General features: G+C 36.2%; 2 protein-coding genes across 2 annotated transcripts; one reads left to right on the top strand and one right to left on the bottom strand.

Moving 5' to 3' along the window:
* Positions 1-174: 174 nt before the first annotated feature.
* Positions 175-2,392, bottom strand: LOC147281934 (sequence-specific DNA binding transcription factor). Its single transcript, XM_086246270.1, has one exon. The coding sequence runs from the start codon at positions 1,802-1,804 to the stop codon at positions 350-352; it is 1,455 nt and encodes a 484-aa protein (XP_086102396.1). The 5' UTR covers positions 1,805-2,392; the 3' UTR covers positions 175-349.
* A 7,636-nt stretch (positions 2,393-10,028) lies between these two features.
* On the top strand, positions 10,029-14,360 carry PP2-A15 (phloem protein 2-A15). Its single transcript, XM_086248732.1, has 3 exons — positions 10,029-10,688; positions 10,842-10,960; positions 13,492-14,360. Exons 1-3 carry the CDS (start codon positions 10,377-10,379, stop codon positions 13,952-13,954), a joined length of 894 nt encoding a protein of 297 aa, XP_086104858.1. The 5' UTR covers positions 10,029-10,376; the 3' UTR covers positions 13,955-14,360.
* The last annotated feature ends 1,786 nt before the right edge of the window (positions 14,361-16,146 follow it).

Below are 16,146 nucleotides of genomic sequence, written 5' to 3'. Positions count from 1 at the left end.
TTAACAGCCACAAATCTCAGTATCCTCTGGAATTTTGTGTGCATTTTTCTGATTTGGACTAGAATGGCCAGAACAAAGCATACGATAACATAACAAAACTCAGGACCGAGGCAAAAACAACAAAACTAAAAGGAGGTACGGTCAGATCCAAGTTGTTAGAATAATGGACTCGTCCATCGAGTTTCACTCCCCTTAATGTTGTTTTGTTTTTACTCCAAAATAGCCGTCACAATATTATATCTTTTGCTTCAAAGTAAACGGTATTCAAATACATTAGAAAACTTCAAAGAACAAAAGTGACGACCAACCATTCTCATCTATCTGATCTAAACCTATACACAAATACCAATTATCCTGTGAGGGAAGATGGGTCACTTCTCTTGTTTGAAGAGTTCTGTTGTTGCTGCTGGTGATGAAGATCAAGCAGCTCAAGCTCCTTCTGTCGAACAAGCAAAAGCATTCTCTCATTCTCAAGCCGCCTTCTTTCGTTCTCAAGCTTTGCTCTTTCCATGTCCCTTTCCTTCTTGCTGCTGAACTTGACCCACTTGAGCCTCTGCTTCTCGAGCTCAAAAGCTTTGTATTGGTAGCTCACTTGCTGCTCCTCCAATTGTATCAGCCTTGTCTTCATCCACTGCTTCTTCTCCCATGGACTCTTCGACCCATCTTGGATCACAACCATCATCTCACCGCTCAATTGGCGCATCAGCTGGGACATCGAGGAGGACCAGCCTCCCTTTCTTGGCCTTTTACGCGAAGCCCTTTCATCATTGTCATCGTCGTCTTCATGTCCTTGCCCATTTTGAACCCGGGAACCCCCTTCAACCACCTCGTCTTCCTCCTCGTCATCTTCATCCTCAGAATCATCATCCTCATAGTCTTCATCTTCGTCCTCCCCGCCACTTCCTGCTTTCAACATCTTGGATCCCTCGGTCTCTGACCTGCCTGAATTGGCAATTATAGGAGCATTTTCTGATGAATGAAAGCACCTTTGCTGCTGCGCCTGCTTCTGCTGCAATTGAATGTCAGCTAGCTCTGTGGCCATCTCTGGTGAGTTATGTGCACCACCAGCCCCACCAGCAACAGTCCCATGACCACAGCTATTGTGATAAGCACACATTTCTCTGAAAAAAAGGTGCTTAGAATTCAGCAATTTACGAACTTCTTCCTTCATCTTTGATGACAAATCCATTTTTTCCAACAAACCCTGATTCTCCACAACCCGGCAAGCCGTTCCCTTGCCAAGTATATCATTGACCCTCTTGTACCTCTTGTTCAAGTCATTGAACTTGTCCTCACATTGCTGAGGAGACACATAGAAACCCTTCTCCATCATAGCCCGAGACACCGATTTCCATTTCCCTTTCTTCTGTAGCAATCCTCCAGCTGACTTTTTCTTGCCTGTAGGATCAGTACCTTCAGATCCACCGTCATCACCAATGTAAAAGACAGCCATAATTAGAAGCCTGACCATGGTATCTGTCCACTTCATTCTCTGCCATGGTGATACTTTCCTCTTGTTATCCCCATTACTGTCATCAGCACCAAACCCAGGCTCATCTTCATCACTGAGGGATATTTGTTTGGACTTGGTGGCAAATGGGTACCCATGTTTGACAGATTGGTGAGCTTGTGGGTGATGATCAGGGTCATGCTGGGCATAGGCAACTATTTGGGGTTGGTGGTGCATATGGTGATGGTTTTGGGGATTTTGTGGGTTTTGTGGTTGGTTTAAAGGCATTTCTAGGCCTAGCATTCCAGAACCCATACCAGAATACAACCCACCCCCTACACCATTCTGTTCCATTCAAGAACTCAAAAAAGGAAACTGCTTCCACTGCTTTTATTCTACTTTTACAAACACTTACAACCCAAAACTCAAAACCCCAATTGAAACAAATGCCACCATCTAATCTCCCCACATATTAAATTGCCTTTCAATTACTTATAAACAAGAAGAAACCCACACACAGAGACACTGAACAAACAGTTTTGTTGTACCCAATAATTGAATGAATATATGGAACAAAACCAAGTAAAGAAACCTGCCCAATTGCCCAAAAGCACCAGATACTCAGAGATTGGAGCCGACTTGTTACATCACCAGCGGCTGAGCCACCTCCACCACCCAAAACATTTTAGCATCTGTCCAGCTTTTGCAGATATGTGTGGCAGAAAGAGAACATAAACAGAGAGAGACACAGAGATAAAGGGAGGGCGTTGGTGGATTACTAGATAGTGTGACAGTGATTCAATAGAGTAGGAGGAGAAGCAGTATATGCTATATACAGAGAGCGGAGCAGCCGGTTTTGGCTTGGCAGGTTTTGTCTGTGCACAAGACAGAGAAAAACTGCCCATGGTTTTGCCGCTTACACACTGCTTTGGAATGTAAAACTCACAAAACCCACAGGTTTTTTGTCTTTGGAAAACTAGCAAAGGAGGCGCCTTTATTAAAATACAATCTCTCACAACCCACCTACATGGCTACATCTGTGCTTATATGGTTCTTAATACACATGGCCATGCCACGTAAATTTCAAGGTGGTCTGTTACTTTATTTTAAAAGTAAATGTCTTGTTCATATATAATAGTATCATTCTTTTTTCTTTTTTCTTTTTTGAGAAACATATATAATAGTATCTTAGTTGTTTAATTTCTTAAAAAAAAAAAAAAAATCTAAGATTAGTGGGGTCACTAAGAAATTTTGGACAATGCATACGTTCATATTCATACATTGATTGGATTTGGGGGTTAAAATGAGTTGACCATACTTGGTCTTGGTACCAATGATAACTTGACATTCAATGATAAGTGATAACCTTCTTTATAGATTTTATTTGGGCTTGGTATCATATACGTTGGTATGACCTAAAAAGGGCCCCAAACAAGGGTCCCATAGGCAAAAAAGTCCTATGAATCCCAACCCAACTATTCATCCATCAGGGCCCTGCCCGAAAGCTTTATGTGGTACGGGTTGATAGGCCCGTTTAGTTTTGACTTAGTTTGTTTCTTTTGGGCCTTGGGCATCCAATCCAAGCAAGGGTGCTTTGCATCCGGTTATTTGGAAAATGGGTAATGAATATGAGGCCTTTTTCAACAACATGAAAAAAAATATATATATCAGACCAATTGCTAGTTAGTTATTATACCCATTTCTTATGAGATGAGACTTAGAAAATGAGTCTCATACGGTCACACCCCACTTTATGAAGAATGGGCATATTGCGCTCTATCCTACAGACTACTATTATTCCTCTTAAAATTATATTAGAAAGAAAAGAGATACGCTAACATGAAATCAATCTACTTTGTTCAAAATATAATAAGATGGCTGCTATTTGCACTTTTTTTTTTTCTTTTTGCACACCTTTCTTAATAAAAAAAAAAAAAAAACCAAAGAGAAAAGATCAACACACCCCTCCCTCCTTAACAAACCCCATTAAATCAGACAAAAAAAAAAAACTCAGACCCACACAACCTAGTCGGACCGCGATCCGACCCGATCGGATCTTCGCCATCCAACCACCTCCCGATGCGAGATCGGTCGAGATCTCTTCGTCTTGGCGGCGCCGACCACCCTGTGGGGTCCCTTCATCCTGCTGCCATATAATCCAGATCGAAGCCGAGAAGGTTCGGCTGCCACCGGCTTACTTCGCAGATTTCGGTTGTTTTTGGCCACCAATGGTCATCATTTTGGTACGGTTCTCTTCCTCTCCTCATGGGCTTCAAAACCCATATAAGATTTCTTGTTTTTATTTAAGGGTGTAAATGAGCTGAGCCAAGCCGAATACCACCGTGCTCAAGCTTAGCTTGTTTTAAATTTTTCGAGCTTGAGCTTGGCTTAGCTTGTTTCTTATACGAGCCAAAAAAATAAAAAATTCGAACCCGATACGAACTCGAGCTGTATCGAGCTTATTTACATAATTTTATCTAAGATATTTTATTAGCTACTATTTTTAAAAAAAATTAATTTATATCGAACATTTTTGTCTTGAAAGCATTATAATATGTTAATTTAACTTAGAGTTAATATATATTTCTAATTAAATTAGATAGGCACCAAAGACTTCTTTAAAACACCATATAGATGAATATGGTTTCCCTGAAATACAACTGTACCAAATAATTTCATTTAAATATTCATAACTTATAACACTTGCAAAAATTCTTATTAAGAAATAGACGTAAGGTAGTAGAAGTCTTATAACTAAACAATACAAAAACAAAGTAGGAAATAAAAATAGCAAGTCCTCATATAAGCTATGAAAAATGAAGTATGAAACATATAAACTAGAAAATACGAGCTGTTCACGAGTTTTCCGAGCCGAACATATTAAAGCTCAAGCTTGACTTGTTTCTTAAATGAGCGAGCCTCGACTTGGCTTTTTTTTTACGAGCCGAGCTTAAACGAATCAAGCTCGAGCCGAACTCGATACGAACTCGAGCTGTATCGAGCCGATTTATAGCCCTATTTTTATTTAGTATTTTGAAAGTTGGTGATTTTGTGGATGAGAGATTGAGAGTGAGAGGTGGTTTGGGTGGGTCGGGTGAAGGGGGGAGGGAAGGAGAGAGGTGGTCGGATGAGGGGGGGCCTGGGTAGGTCGGGTGAAGGAGGGGAGGTGGTCAGGGTGAGGGACGGGGAGGGGTGTGTTGGTCTGAGTTGGGTGAGGGAAGGAGGGAGGGGTGTGTTGGTCTTTTCCCTTAGTTTTTTTTTTTTTTTTTTTTAAGAATGGTGTGTAAAAAGAAAAAAAAAAGTGTGCAAATAGCAGCTCTTTATAAAAATTCATGCATTGTGAAACTTGTTAAGAACAATTGTCTAAGCGTGCGTGAGTGACGCACAATCGTAAATACATATAGAATGTACAATGAATCCCACATACATCTATGGTTAGAAACTTAGAATAATCAACCACCTATGCTAAGACCAGTTCCATGCCCTATAGCATTGTTTAGGTCATTATCATCAAACAAGCCAATAGGCATGTTGAGGTATCAGACCCAAACTTAAAATTAAGGCCCAAACCCAACTCTTCTATGGCTATGATGCAACTTGCAAACCCATAGTGGGGCTAATGCCCCCATAAATTCATATGTGCCAAGGAACTTTTATGATCATGACTTCTGATCTACTTATATGGCTGCATCCTTGGTTTGTCTATCAACAAGAGGCCATAAGGAAGGAGCCACACTAATGTGCCAATCCAAAAACACATTATCATTGTTGCATTACGACCAAAACGACAAATATTAAATATTTCCTTCCTTAGAAACTTTGTCGTTTAAAGATCTTTGTTTGAGTGACGAGGATGAAATTTAAGAAGGGTGGGAAGTGGACCCAGATGTTGAATATATAAAAGGCTAAGTGTGTAGAATGCCTCTCCACCTTTTAAAAAGGCTGGAAAGCCATTGAGTTTTGGCCATAGATCATGTTCTTAATGTCTAATATATTCCACCTTCTTTCTAGCTGCTAAGGAATATCCGTGGGCCCTAGTTCATGTTCTTTGGGGCCCAACACATTGGGTTGCTTCAAGACTTATTCACAAAACGTGTGAGAATGTAGATATTTTCCTTGTCTCAACAATTCTTGATTTTTAATCTAAACTGTTTACTAAAAGTATTAATTGTTGAGAATTTCCCACATAAAAAAATGTGAATTTTTGCATAACTCAATATAAAGTCTAGGACGTAAATCCTCACTCATTCTCAATAAATTTTGGGTTTGATGTTTGATATAAGTATTGTCACACGTAAGAAGGTATATTATTAGCAATTAGTTTTGAAGTAAATGCTCTAACTCCTACAATTGTAAAATATGATTGCATTTTATTAATAAATCTTACATGAAATGAGATGAGTATTGAATTTTCAATGAAGATGACTAATGAAGAAGACTAATAGTTTATTTCTTCATAAGAAACATATTTTCATTAATTTTTAATGAAAGTTACAATACATAGGGTAAGAGGCCAATGAAATGAAAGAAAGTTTAGAGCTAGCATGTCAAGGCCAATAATGGTTATTGTGTAGTTTTCTTATCTTTTTTGCCTTCGGGCCCATTTCACCCAAAAAAGGAAAGAAAGTTAATATTATTAGGAGCCATTACACAAAGTTAAAGAACATTAGAGTAATGTACTTTCTCATGCATTGCACATTAACATGTAGAATTTAGAAAATGTTTTTGTTGTGGTAAATTTTGATTTTTGAATTCTCTAGTGTCAAAGATTTTCTTCAATTTTGATTTTGCCAAAGTTTATGTGGAATTTATGAAAATCTTGAAAAAATTTACAAACTCTACAAAAGTCGATAACTTAAGAAAAACTCTATAAGAAAAAGTAAAATTTCATATTAAATACACTCTTTATTTTTTTATGAATCTCAGAGGAGTTATTAACCTTAGTTGTATATCTTTTTTTTTATTCTTTTTTTGATGAATAACCTATTTGTATATTAAAATCTAATTGAATATGTTCCATAAAAAAATCAGTTATATGAAGCAAAAAAAAAAAAAAAATCTACTATGTATAAATGTATGGTGGCCGGTGATGGGATAAGGTGCATGACAAATGAATAATCCAGCAATGAACGGAAGAAGCATCAACGAACACGTATCCAAAAGGCCAAAAATCACCAACAAAAAAGATAAAAAATAAAAGAAAAAGGCATCAATGAACATTGAACAATACAATACTTGACTGTTTCGTAAAAGTTTGACCGGCTTTTGCAGCTTCCGACCAAGATACACGTGTTTCCGGACAGAGATCAACACCACTTGATCTTTGTCGCATGTGAATTCCCTATCCTACGCCACCTTATCAAACGCCACATTTCTCCGTGGACCCACCAATCATAGAATTATTTTCATTTTGTTGAAGTTTTGAAATATTACCAAAACGAAATTATCGAAATTTTGTTACAAATTTTAATTGTTTTAGTTTAAATTTTCAACGAAATCAAAAATTCTTTCAAAATTATTATATTTTTGAACTCTCGAATTTTTTTGAAATCCGAAATTTAATTTTTTACTACCAATTCATCTTTTTCCTTTTTACAAATTTTTTTTTATACAATTGGGATAATTGTTGTAATTTATTACTCTCTAGGCTCTAAGGAATAAAATTTCGTGTTTCAAGGAAATTTCGATGGAAATTTCGATGGAAATTTCGACGGAAATTTCGAAGATTTTTAAATTTCGACAAAAATTAGATGGAAACGATGAAAATTACTATCAAAATACGAAAATTTTGAATAAAACTTTACCATATGTTTATTTAACATATTATCTACTAAATTAATAAAAAATATTGAAGAAACTAATTATATATATAGTAGGCTTCATGTGATATAAGATGAATATAATGTGCGCTGGAGACAAATACTGTTAAATAAAATTAGTATAATGAATAAATGAAATTAGCATATTATTTATACTCTATAATCTATACATTAAACCCTATATATTTTATAATCTATACTCTATATTGTTTAGGATATGGTATATGATATTAGGATTTAGGCCCTTTATGGTATTTTTTATATAAAAATATATTAAAGTTTATTGATTTAGGGTTTAAAAATAACTAAACGAAACTTCAAAATGGTTAAAAAAAATTCAAAACCATTTTTTTTCTTTACAATTGCCCAAATGCCTCAAACCACAATCAACCCTAAACCTTTTAATTTTTTTCTCTTTTTTATTATTTCTTTCCCTTTTTTTTCTTTTTTTTTTCTTTTTTCTTTTTTTTTTCTTTTTTTTTCCTTCTTTTTTTTTCTCCTTTTTTCTTTTCCTTTTTTTTTCCTTCTTTTTTTTCCTTCCTTTTCCTTTCCCCCGTGAGTCTCCAACTCTCCATCTCCAGTATTATCTCTTCATCATCCTCTCTCTCTCTTTCTCTCTCTCTCTCTCTCTCTCTCCCCAATCCATCACCAAGCCACCTCACCCTCACCACTTTCTCCCCCCCTGCCGCACCCCCTACCGCCGATCATGGCGAATCGAAGCCACAGGGCCGACAGCCACTCCGGCGGCGATCTGCCTATTCCGGCGAAGTTGAGATGCCGGGCCTAGTGGGTTTTGAAGCTCTCGCCATTTTGAACATGTTGGTGGCCTCCAATTATTCATCGGACCACTGTACAAGGCAAATCAATGCCGAGAAGCCAGCGGCGGGCCGACAGCCACTCCGGCGGCAATCTGCCTATCCCGGCGAAGTTGAGATGCCGGGCCTAGTGGGTTTTGAAGCTCTCGTCATTTTGAACATGTTGGTGACCTCCGATTATTCATCGGACCACTGTACAAGGCGGATCGATGCCGAGAAGCCAGCAGCGGCTCCAGCGCAGGATTACGGCGGCCGAAAATTTCGCCAAAATTTCAAAATTTTTGGCGAAATCGTCAAAATTAGGACGAAATTTTGGTAATGTTGTGTTAAAATTTCGAAACCCCCAAAAATCGAAATTTAATACCTTGCTAGGCTCTTACAACTTTAAAGCCAAAAGGACTAAGGTTGCATAATTTAAAGGACGGAAATTCCACGCTTTTTCAATTTGTCATCGAGCGTTAAAATGCTCATTGAGAGCATTCGAATGCTTGATAAAGACTTTTACAGTTACAATGTAGTTATAGTTGTAATTGCAACGATTAAAAAAGTACAATTACAATGATATTTTTTTTATAGTTATTATGACTTTATAAGTGATTTGAGTATGTTTTTCGAATTTGTTTTATTTGGTGCAACAACAGTTGCACAACTTGCACTAGATTTTGAATGAGTATTTGAATGCCCTTATGAGAAGTTCAAATATGCGAATCCTAACTTCAAAGTGTCATGGAAGCTAAAAAAAAATCAATTTCTTGTCTTTTTGAGTACATTTGAATGTTGTGATACCCTTATAAGTAAGGGACTCTAATGACTCATTTGGTGCTCAATAATAAAATGGATTGATCATAAGAGATTGATATCCCATCATTTTGTGGGGATTAGAAATGATAAGTTTCCTTTATAACTAATTAATCAATCTTAAGGCAAAAGAAAAATATTAATCCATCTTATTCCTTTAACTTTGACAAAAGTTAGAGGTTAGTCTCTCTTTTTTCCTTTAATATACTTTAAATTTAGCGAGATTATCTATAAAATTCAATGCGATCCTAGTCACCAAAAGTGACCTAATAGTTAGTGTCTTTAATTAGTACTACCCTTTTATTAACCTGAAGAGCAATCAGCTAACCTTTACTCACCGTAATTTTCCAAATCCTTTTTTTCTTATTTAGAAGTTTATAGGTTTATTTTAATATTCAAAATTTACTCAATAAACATCAAATTTTTTATTCTCATAATCTCATTTTGCTCTTTGGAGATATACAAAAATAATAATAATGAAGACAAAGTTTCTACTCTTCTCATCTTCAAAAAGTTAATAGTATATTTATGATCGTTACAATTCAATAATTCATTAGTGATAACCTACATTTAAGTAAAAACAAATGCATTCACATGATTTTTTTTTTACATATAGAATGTTATTACCCAATCACAAGAAAGTAATACAAATAAGTCCAAATAAAAAAAAATTGTTATTATTGGACGGTACAACTACATATGGTTGTCACTATAACAAAGATAAGAGTTTAGAACGCTCATAAAGAATTATTTGAATAATTGTTGAAAAGTTGCCGTTTAAAACTTATATTGTTGATCTATTTAAGTTGTTTAACATAAACAATTAAGAGTGAACTTACTTAACATAAAAAAATATTGGGTGAGTTCTGAGTTGATGCAATAATGGACAGTTAAAAGTTAACTTATGGATGATTAACTATTATTAATAATGTTTTAAATAATAAGATTGTTATATTTGGTATTTCATAAATTTTCGTTGACATCATAAAATACAAGTTTATGAAAGCGGAAAATAGGTAGAATTTTAAGTTCGAATTTATTGTAAATAATACATAATTAACAAAAAATGTATGTATCTAATAGAAAAAAAGAAAAGTATTTATGGGTTTTGATTTTGTAAATAGTAGTACACCGTAATTAATTAATTAATGGTGAGGAGCGAAGTTGCGTCCTCGCCGCAGCTCAGCTCTGCTCTTCTGTCCCAATTTTCCCTCACTTTCCTACCCAACAAAATTTTCTCGGACAATATGACGATAGACAAGAAAACAAACCAAAACACAAAACCCCATGCTAGAAATTCCCACTAAGCTTCACTTTCTCACTAACCAAACACTCAAATCCCCACTCTCTCTTTCAAAACCCTAATCCTATCCCATCCATTTCTTCGATTCCCTACCTTCCAACACACACACTGTACGGATCGCCATGACCTGAGCAAAATACATTAGTTTTACAGAGACTGTGAAATTAGGGGGGAGGGTTGTGGAAGAAGACATGGGGGCGTCGCTCTCGAACCTGACGGAGGGGACGAACGGGTCGGGTCCGGGTCCGGGTCTGGGGGACATACCGGAGAGCTGTGTGGCCTGCGTGTTCATGTACCTGACTCCGCCGGAGATTTGCAATCTGGCGAGGCTCAACAGGGCGTTTCGCGGTGCGGCGTCGTCTGATTCGGTTTGGGAATCTAAGCTGCCCCCTAATTACCATGATCTGCTCAATTTGTTGCCTCCTCAGAGGTACCAAAACCTCTCCAAAAAGGACATCTTTGCTCTGCTCTCTCGCCCTATACCCTTCGACGATGACAATAAGGTGGGGTTCTTGGTTTGTGTGATTGGGAATTAGGGTTTTTGGGTTGCCTTGGTTTACGGATTTGGATTGTTTTTTTGTGCAATTTAGGGTTTTGGGTTTGGAGGAATATGTCTAAATTTTGGTCAATTTGATGTATTTGGTGGGCTTTTTCAGATAGTATGGATAGACAGGGTCACAGGAAGGGTTTGCATGTCGATATCTGCGAGGGCCATGTCAATAACCGGGATTGAAGATCGGAGATACTGGAACTGGATTCCTACTGAAGAATCCAGGTAAGATTCAAACGATCTTAACTTCAGTCCTACAAGCTTATAAGCTATCATCCACCAGTGTGTGCTTTTGGTATCAATGGTTTGTTCACTTTCTTTGTTTTATGAGTGCATTTGTATATTAGGGTTAAAAAAATTTAATTCAGTTTATGCTTTTGACATTTAGTGGATGATGATTGTAGTTTATTTTTTGATGATAGGTAAGTAGTTATATATTTAATTTACTTCAGGAAGCTTATTTTCCTTATTTATTTGTTATGAGAGGAGAAATCAGAAACTCTAAGGAACTCATATTCTTGGTGACTTGAAAGATGATTTATCTATTGTTTCATTAGGACACCGTTTCTTGTCTTTTAGGTTTTTTATTTTTTTTTTTCGTTTTGACATTTGTGGAATAGTGCTTTGAAATTAACACCTTCTCTTCAGAGGAGAGGGGTGGTTACCAACTAGGGTATGCCCTAGCTATAAAGGATTAATCTGATTGGACAATCATGGCATCTATCTCTTGTGATCTTGTGATCACATAGTGTGAACACTTTACGAATATGAGTGATAAGAACTAGTGTATGCTGACATTAGTTATTGTCTTGTAGGTTTTCCTGTTGAGAACATATTTTATACCAATTGAAAGCAGATTTGTCTTTCACATGTAATAAAAATGAAACTACATTTATTGAGGCTGTGAAAAAAATATAGTGAACATGGGGAGGTTTGGAAGGAAGTATCTCATGGTACAGCGGATGTATTCCTTATGTGGGAGCAGATCGTCCAAATGTCTTGGGCTTTGATAGGTAGAGAAATTGAGTTAATGGATGAGCTAGTGTTGTTGCAAGTTGATGCTAATTATGGATTGGAGTATGGTGAATTATGTAATTATTGGATTTGACAAATTTTTAGAGGATATATGAAAGAAAATAAAAATTTGAATCTTATAGAAAAGTCTTTATGGATGCTAAATTTATAACTTGCAAATCTAAGTATCTTTTAACATTTTTTTATATCTGTATTTTATTGTAGGTTAATTTCTCTCTTCTGTTGTAGCAAAACATATCCTTGCTTGGTTGTTTTATATTTGAACACACTTTTCTGTAAAATCGTTATTGCCATTGGCTGGGTGGTGTTATTTAATGGGTCCTCTTATCTAGTTACATATCATGGCATTTTTCAAGGGAAAACTAGAGGCCAGCTATTCTCTCATTGTAGTTCTGTAGGTTGGGAGGGCCAGTTGACATAACATTATTTTAATGACTACATTGGGGAGAAGATGTCAATTGCTTCTTACGTAGAATGAATTTATGCCTAAAATCCACACCTTTGTCCACTAAAAAAAGAATTTATGTATAGAAAGTCAGATAATAATTAGTGATGCCACTTATTTTATGCTGTTGTAAACATTCTGTCACTATTGCTATGTCTCCCATCTGTTATCCTATTTTCTGATACAATCCCTTCTATCTCATAAAGAATTATTGATTGGTTGGGGGTATCGATTTCATTTCTTGGTTTCAGCTGGGATTTCAAATTAGGTTGTCATTTACATATAAGTTAATGTAAAAAAAGGCTAAATGTACAAATATTTCCTAAATTTGCTTTTAATTATGTTCTTTACTGCAAGACACCTACCCCACCATACCTTGCTCAATATCTGATAGTATGGAGCTATCGCTCTAACCATTTTTTTATTTAAATTTTTATCTGCAAGTATATAGTTCATTGGAAAGTGCCAAACTAGGAATGCAACCTAGGGAAACTGGAGGTATACAAGTGAGACACCAATGAAAGATATGGAAAAAGTCAAACTCTAAGCCTAAGAGGCTAAAACACAGAACGTCAAATGAAATCTGAGTTCCACTTGAAAGAGTTGATGTAAGTCATCAAAAAAGTATCTTCAAGAAATCAAGGTTAATCATGCAAATAGAATGCTCTGCTGGCTCAAACTCTTTCCATGCCAATGTCTCTTGTAAAACCAAAAACAATGGTTTTGAAAAAGGATCTGGGTACTCCAAAAAAAATTTTCTTGAAAAAAGTTAGAAACTTCTCAATGATAGTGGCAAATCTTGTTTGGCCTATGCCAACTGAAAAGGGATAATATTAAACTTCTCAGTATAATATTTATCAAGTTTCTTGTTGTGTTGGGGTTTCTTTCACTGTACACTTGAGTATAAATTGTGTTTCGGAATCTGAATTGCTGATGTGGTTATCACCCATATACCAATCAACATTACTAAAGGTGGTTCCTGATTTTCAACACAACTGCACAGTGAGAGAGGTTAGCCTATGGTTTTCTTTTGCGGGAGGGGAGGATTGAGAGCTATCACCTTTGATCACATTATTTCACTGTGTTTTTTTTCTTATTGTTTACATCAATTTATGTTTGTGATATTTCTCCTTTGGGTCGGTTATTATAATATATTGATTACCAGTTATGTCAGCTTGTTGTTAATTCATTGTTTTTTTCATTTTGCTTAGATTGATGATGAATTATATCTTACAGATCTTGATGATCTGTGTGCTCTGTTGCTCTTTGTTTGCAGGTTTCACGTTGTGGCTTATTTGCAGCAAATATGGTGGTTTGAAGTGGATGGGGTGGTGAAGTTCCCTTTTCCTGCTGATATCTATACTCTGTCCTTCAGGCTTCACATTGGAAGATTTTCGAAGAGATTGGGACGGCGTGTTTGCAATTTTGAGCACACCCATGGTTGGGATATAAAACCAGTACGATTTGAGTTGTCTACTTCAGATGGTCAACAAGCATCATATGAATGCTTCTTGAATGAAGGCGAACATGACGAGGCATGTGGCAATCACAAGCGTGGATGCTGGGTTGATTACAAGGTTGGTGAGTTTATTGTCACCAATTCAATTCCTGTAACAGAAGTTAGATTTTCCATGAAACAGATTGATTGCACACATTCGAAAGGTGGGCTATGCGTGGATTCTGTTCTTATTGTCCCCAGTGATTTGAAAGAGCGGAAAAGAAGAGGGGTTTTGAAGTAGCCAAATGCTGAACAGGGAAATTGTTTATTCACGTCAGTGATCCCACAAGATTCAAGCTGGGATTTATGATACAGCTTATACTTCTGAAAGCATAAGATGTTTTGGAGGATGTCATCTTGTTTGGTTTTTGCAGTAGGTGTGTGTCCTCTATTGTCATGTAACTTCACTTCCATGTATTTGATCCAGTTTTGTTCCATTTTATACCTTTGCAGATTAGATTAAAAGATTACACTTTGGTATGACCTTGTTTTTGTCAGTTGCTCACTGTAAAGCATTTTGTACTTAGATGTGATGTCAACAATCCACACTGTTTTTTCACTGTCAGTACCCAATTGTAATTTTCTATTAGGACCAATGATGTATCTTCTGCAGTTTTAATTTGATTCAAAGTTGATTTTTCATTGCAGTTTTAATTTGATTCAACCAAAAATAGTTGAATTTCCAAACTAAATGACTCTGAACAACACCTACAGGCTACAGCTGCTACATGCACAAAATTTCTAGTAAGAAACCAAAAACTGTCATTGTACTTATCTAATTAACTACATAATTATTTTCAACCTGGAAATTGAGGGAACGGTTGTTGTACATTGTTATTTCCTCTCCTGAATTTAAAAAATAAAATAAAATAAAATTGAATGAATTTGCCGTATCCAACAGTCAAACTTTCAGAAAAGTCGAAAGTCAACGGATGCTTGGAAACGCGTTTCGGATACTTATCCGTATCCATGCAACAGAGGCCTCCAACCTGCATCAACTTTGTTCACTTCCACTCTTCCAGGTTGGATATGGACCATCCGGTTCCACTTCTGTTGGCAAAGTAAATTAAATTCAGACTTCTTTGATCGCATTCCAGGTCTATTCACCTAAAGTCCTAAACTGTGTCCTCTCTCTCTCTCTCTCTCTCTCTCTCTCTCTCTCTCTCTCTGTGTTTTAATATGGAATTCATAATTTGCAATTTTGTAAAGCAGCTGTTAAGGCCAATGGTACTTTCTAGGTTGGGTTGGACTGCATGCAGTACTCTTTTAAATTATAGTTGATTGGGTTGATTAATGGTACTGATGAGTTTTGGGTTGGTGAATTATCATTTTGATTTACATCTAAATATATAATACAACCATTTGTACTCTCTCTCTGGTACTGTCTCTCCCCCTAGATACATTTAGTTTACCAAACTTTCTAGGTAATAGAAATTAGTTTTTTCAATTATATGTTGATTGGGTGTAATTTTTCTTCTAATTTGTCTCCTTCAGCACTTTAATCTCCATCCAATATTAACCATCACAAAAGCACCTGGTAATCTGTAATTTACTGCCACAGTAATTCAAATTGCTACCCTGCATTAAGAGGATATATCCAGGAGTTGATGATTTTCTTTCCAAATCATTTGCCTTGCTTGCTTTGCACAAGAGATGATTAATATTCAATCAAAGTCCATCCCCTTAATAAATACAAGATTAAGCCCACTAATTAAACCCCAGGTTGTCTTCTTCTTAAAGTCCTTTTGGTTCAACTCACATGCATTCTAACTCTATCTCTGTAGTGGGTCCACATCAAATAGTTATGTTTGTGCACTTTCACCTAAATGCATTAATTCAATGTCAATATTAATGTTATGCAAAGCTCCATATGGGTCTATACTTTAGGGCAGTACTAGTAGATATTTTGATCTTTGCTAGAAGAACACTGTTCCTCATGTTTCTCAATCAGCAATTCCTTCCTTTGAACCGTTTTATGATATAGCATCACAGGAACAGACATGTAGATACATAGAGTAGCTCCTGTTTCAAATCCGGCGCTGTTTATGCTGTGCAGTCATGGTGTCCTGGTGCAGCAAAAACTGATATGGACTAATTCTTAGACTGACTGAAAAGGGGGGGTATCTTATTATTTTGAAACTTAATTATCACATGCATAGACTACTTAGAGTTTTAGACATAGAAGATAAGATCTAAGAAATCAATGGCCAACCCAATCTGGACCACTAAAATATGTTCTAATTAGTTGTTGTATATCCTATAGAGCAAACTATATAGGCAGTCTATAACTAGCTGCTACCTCTTTGTTTAAAGTTACATATATATATAATATATATATATGTGTGTCTGCAGCCAATAACCCAATGACCATATATAAGGACCACTACCAGTTCAAATGTTCATCAACTAAGAGTTTATATACCAAAGTGGTGA

This window comes from Dryas octopetala, chromosome 6 (genome assembly GCF_963921425.1).
Source record: "Dryas octopetala chromosome 6, drDryOcto1.1, whole genome shotgun sequence".
Classification (NCBI taxonomy): domain Eukaryota; kingdom Viridiplantae; phylum Streptophyta; class Magnoliopsida; order Rosales; family Rosaceae; genus Dryas; species Dryas octopetala.
The sequence above is the reverse complement of the archived record's forward strand: the minus strand, read 5'-3'. Positions and strand labels throughout refer to the sequence as shown.

What these genes read in the sequence shown, in the direction of transcription:
- LOC147281934 (XM_086246270.1), bottom strand. Translation starts at nt 1,804, where the DNA reads ATGGAACAGAATGGTGTAGGGGGTGGGTTGTATTCTGGTATGGGTTCT.
- PP2-A15 (XM_086248732.1), top strand. Translation starts at nt 10,377, where the DNA reads ATGGGGGCGTCGCTCTCGAACCTGACGGAGGGGACGAACGGGTCGGGT. An exon ending in CCTTCGACGATGACAATAAG is followed by an intron (nt 10,689 to 10,841) that starts GTGGGGTTCTTG and finishes GGGCTTTTTCAG; the next exon opens with ATAGTATGGATAGACAGGGT. An exon ending in ATTCCTACTGAAGAATCCAG is followed by an intron (nt 10,961 to 13,491) that starts GTAAGATTCAAA and finishes CTTTGTTTGCAG; the next exon opens with GTTTCACGTTGTGGCTTATT.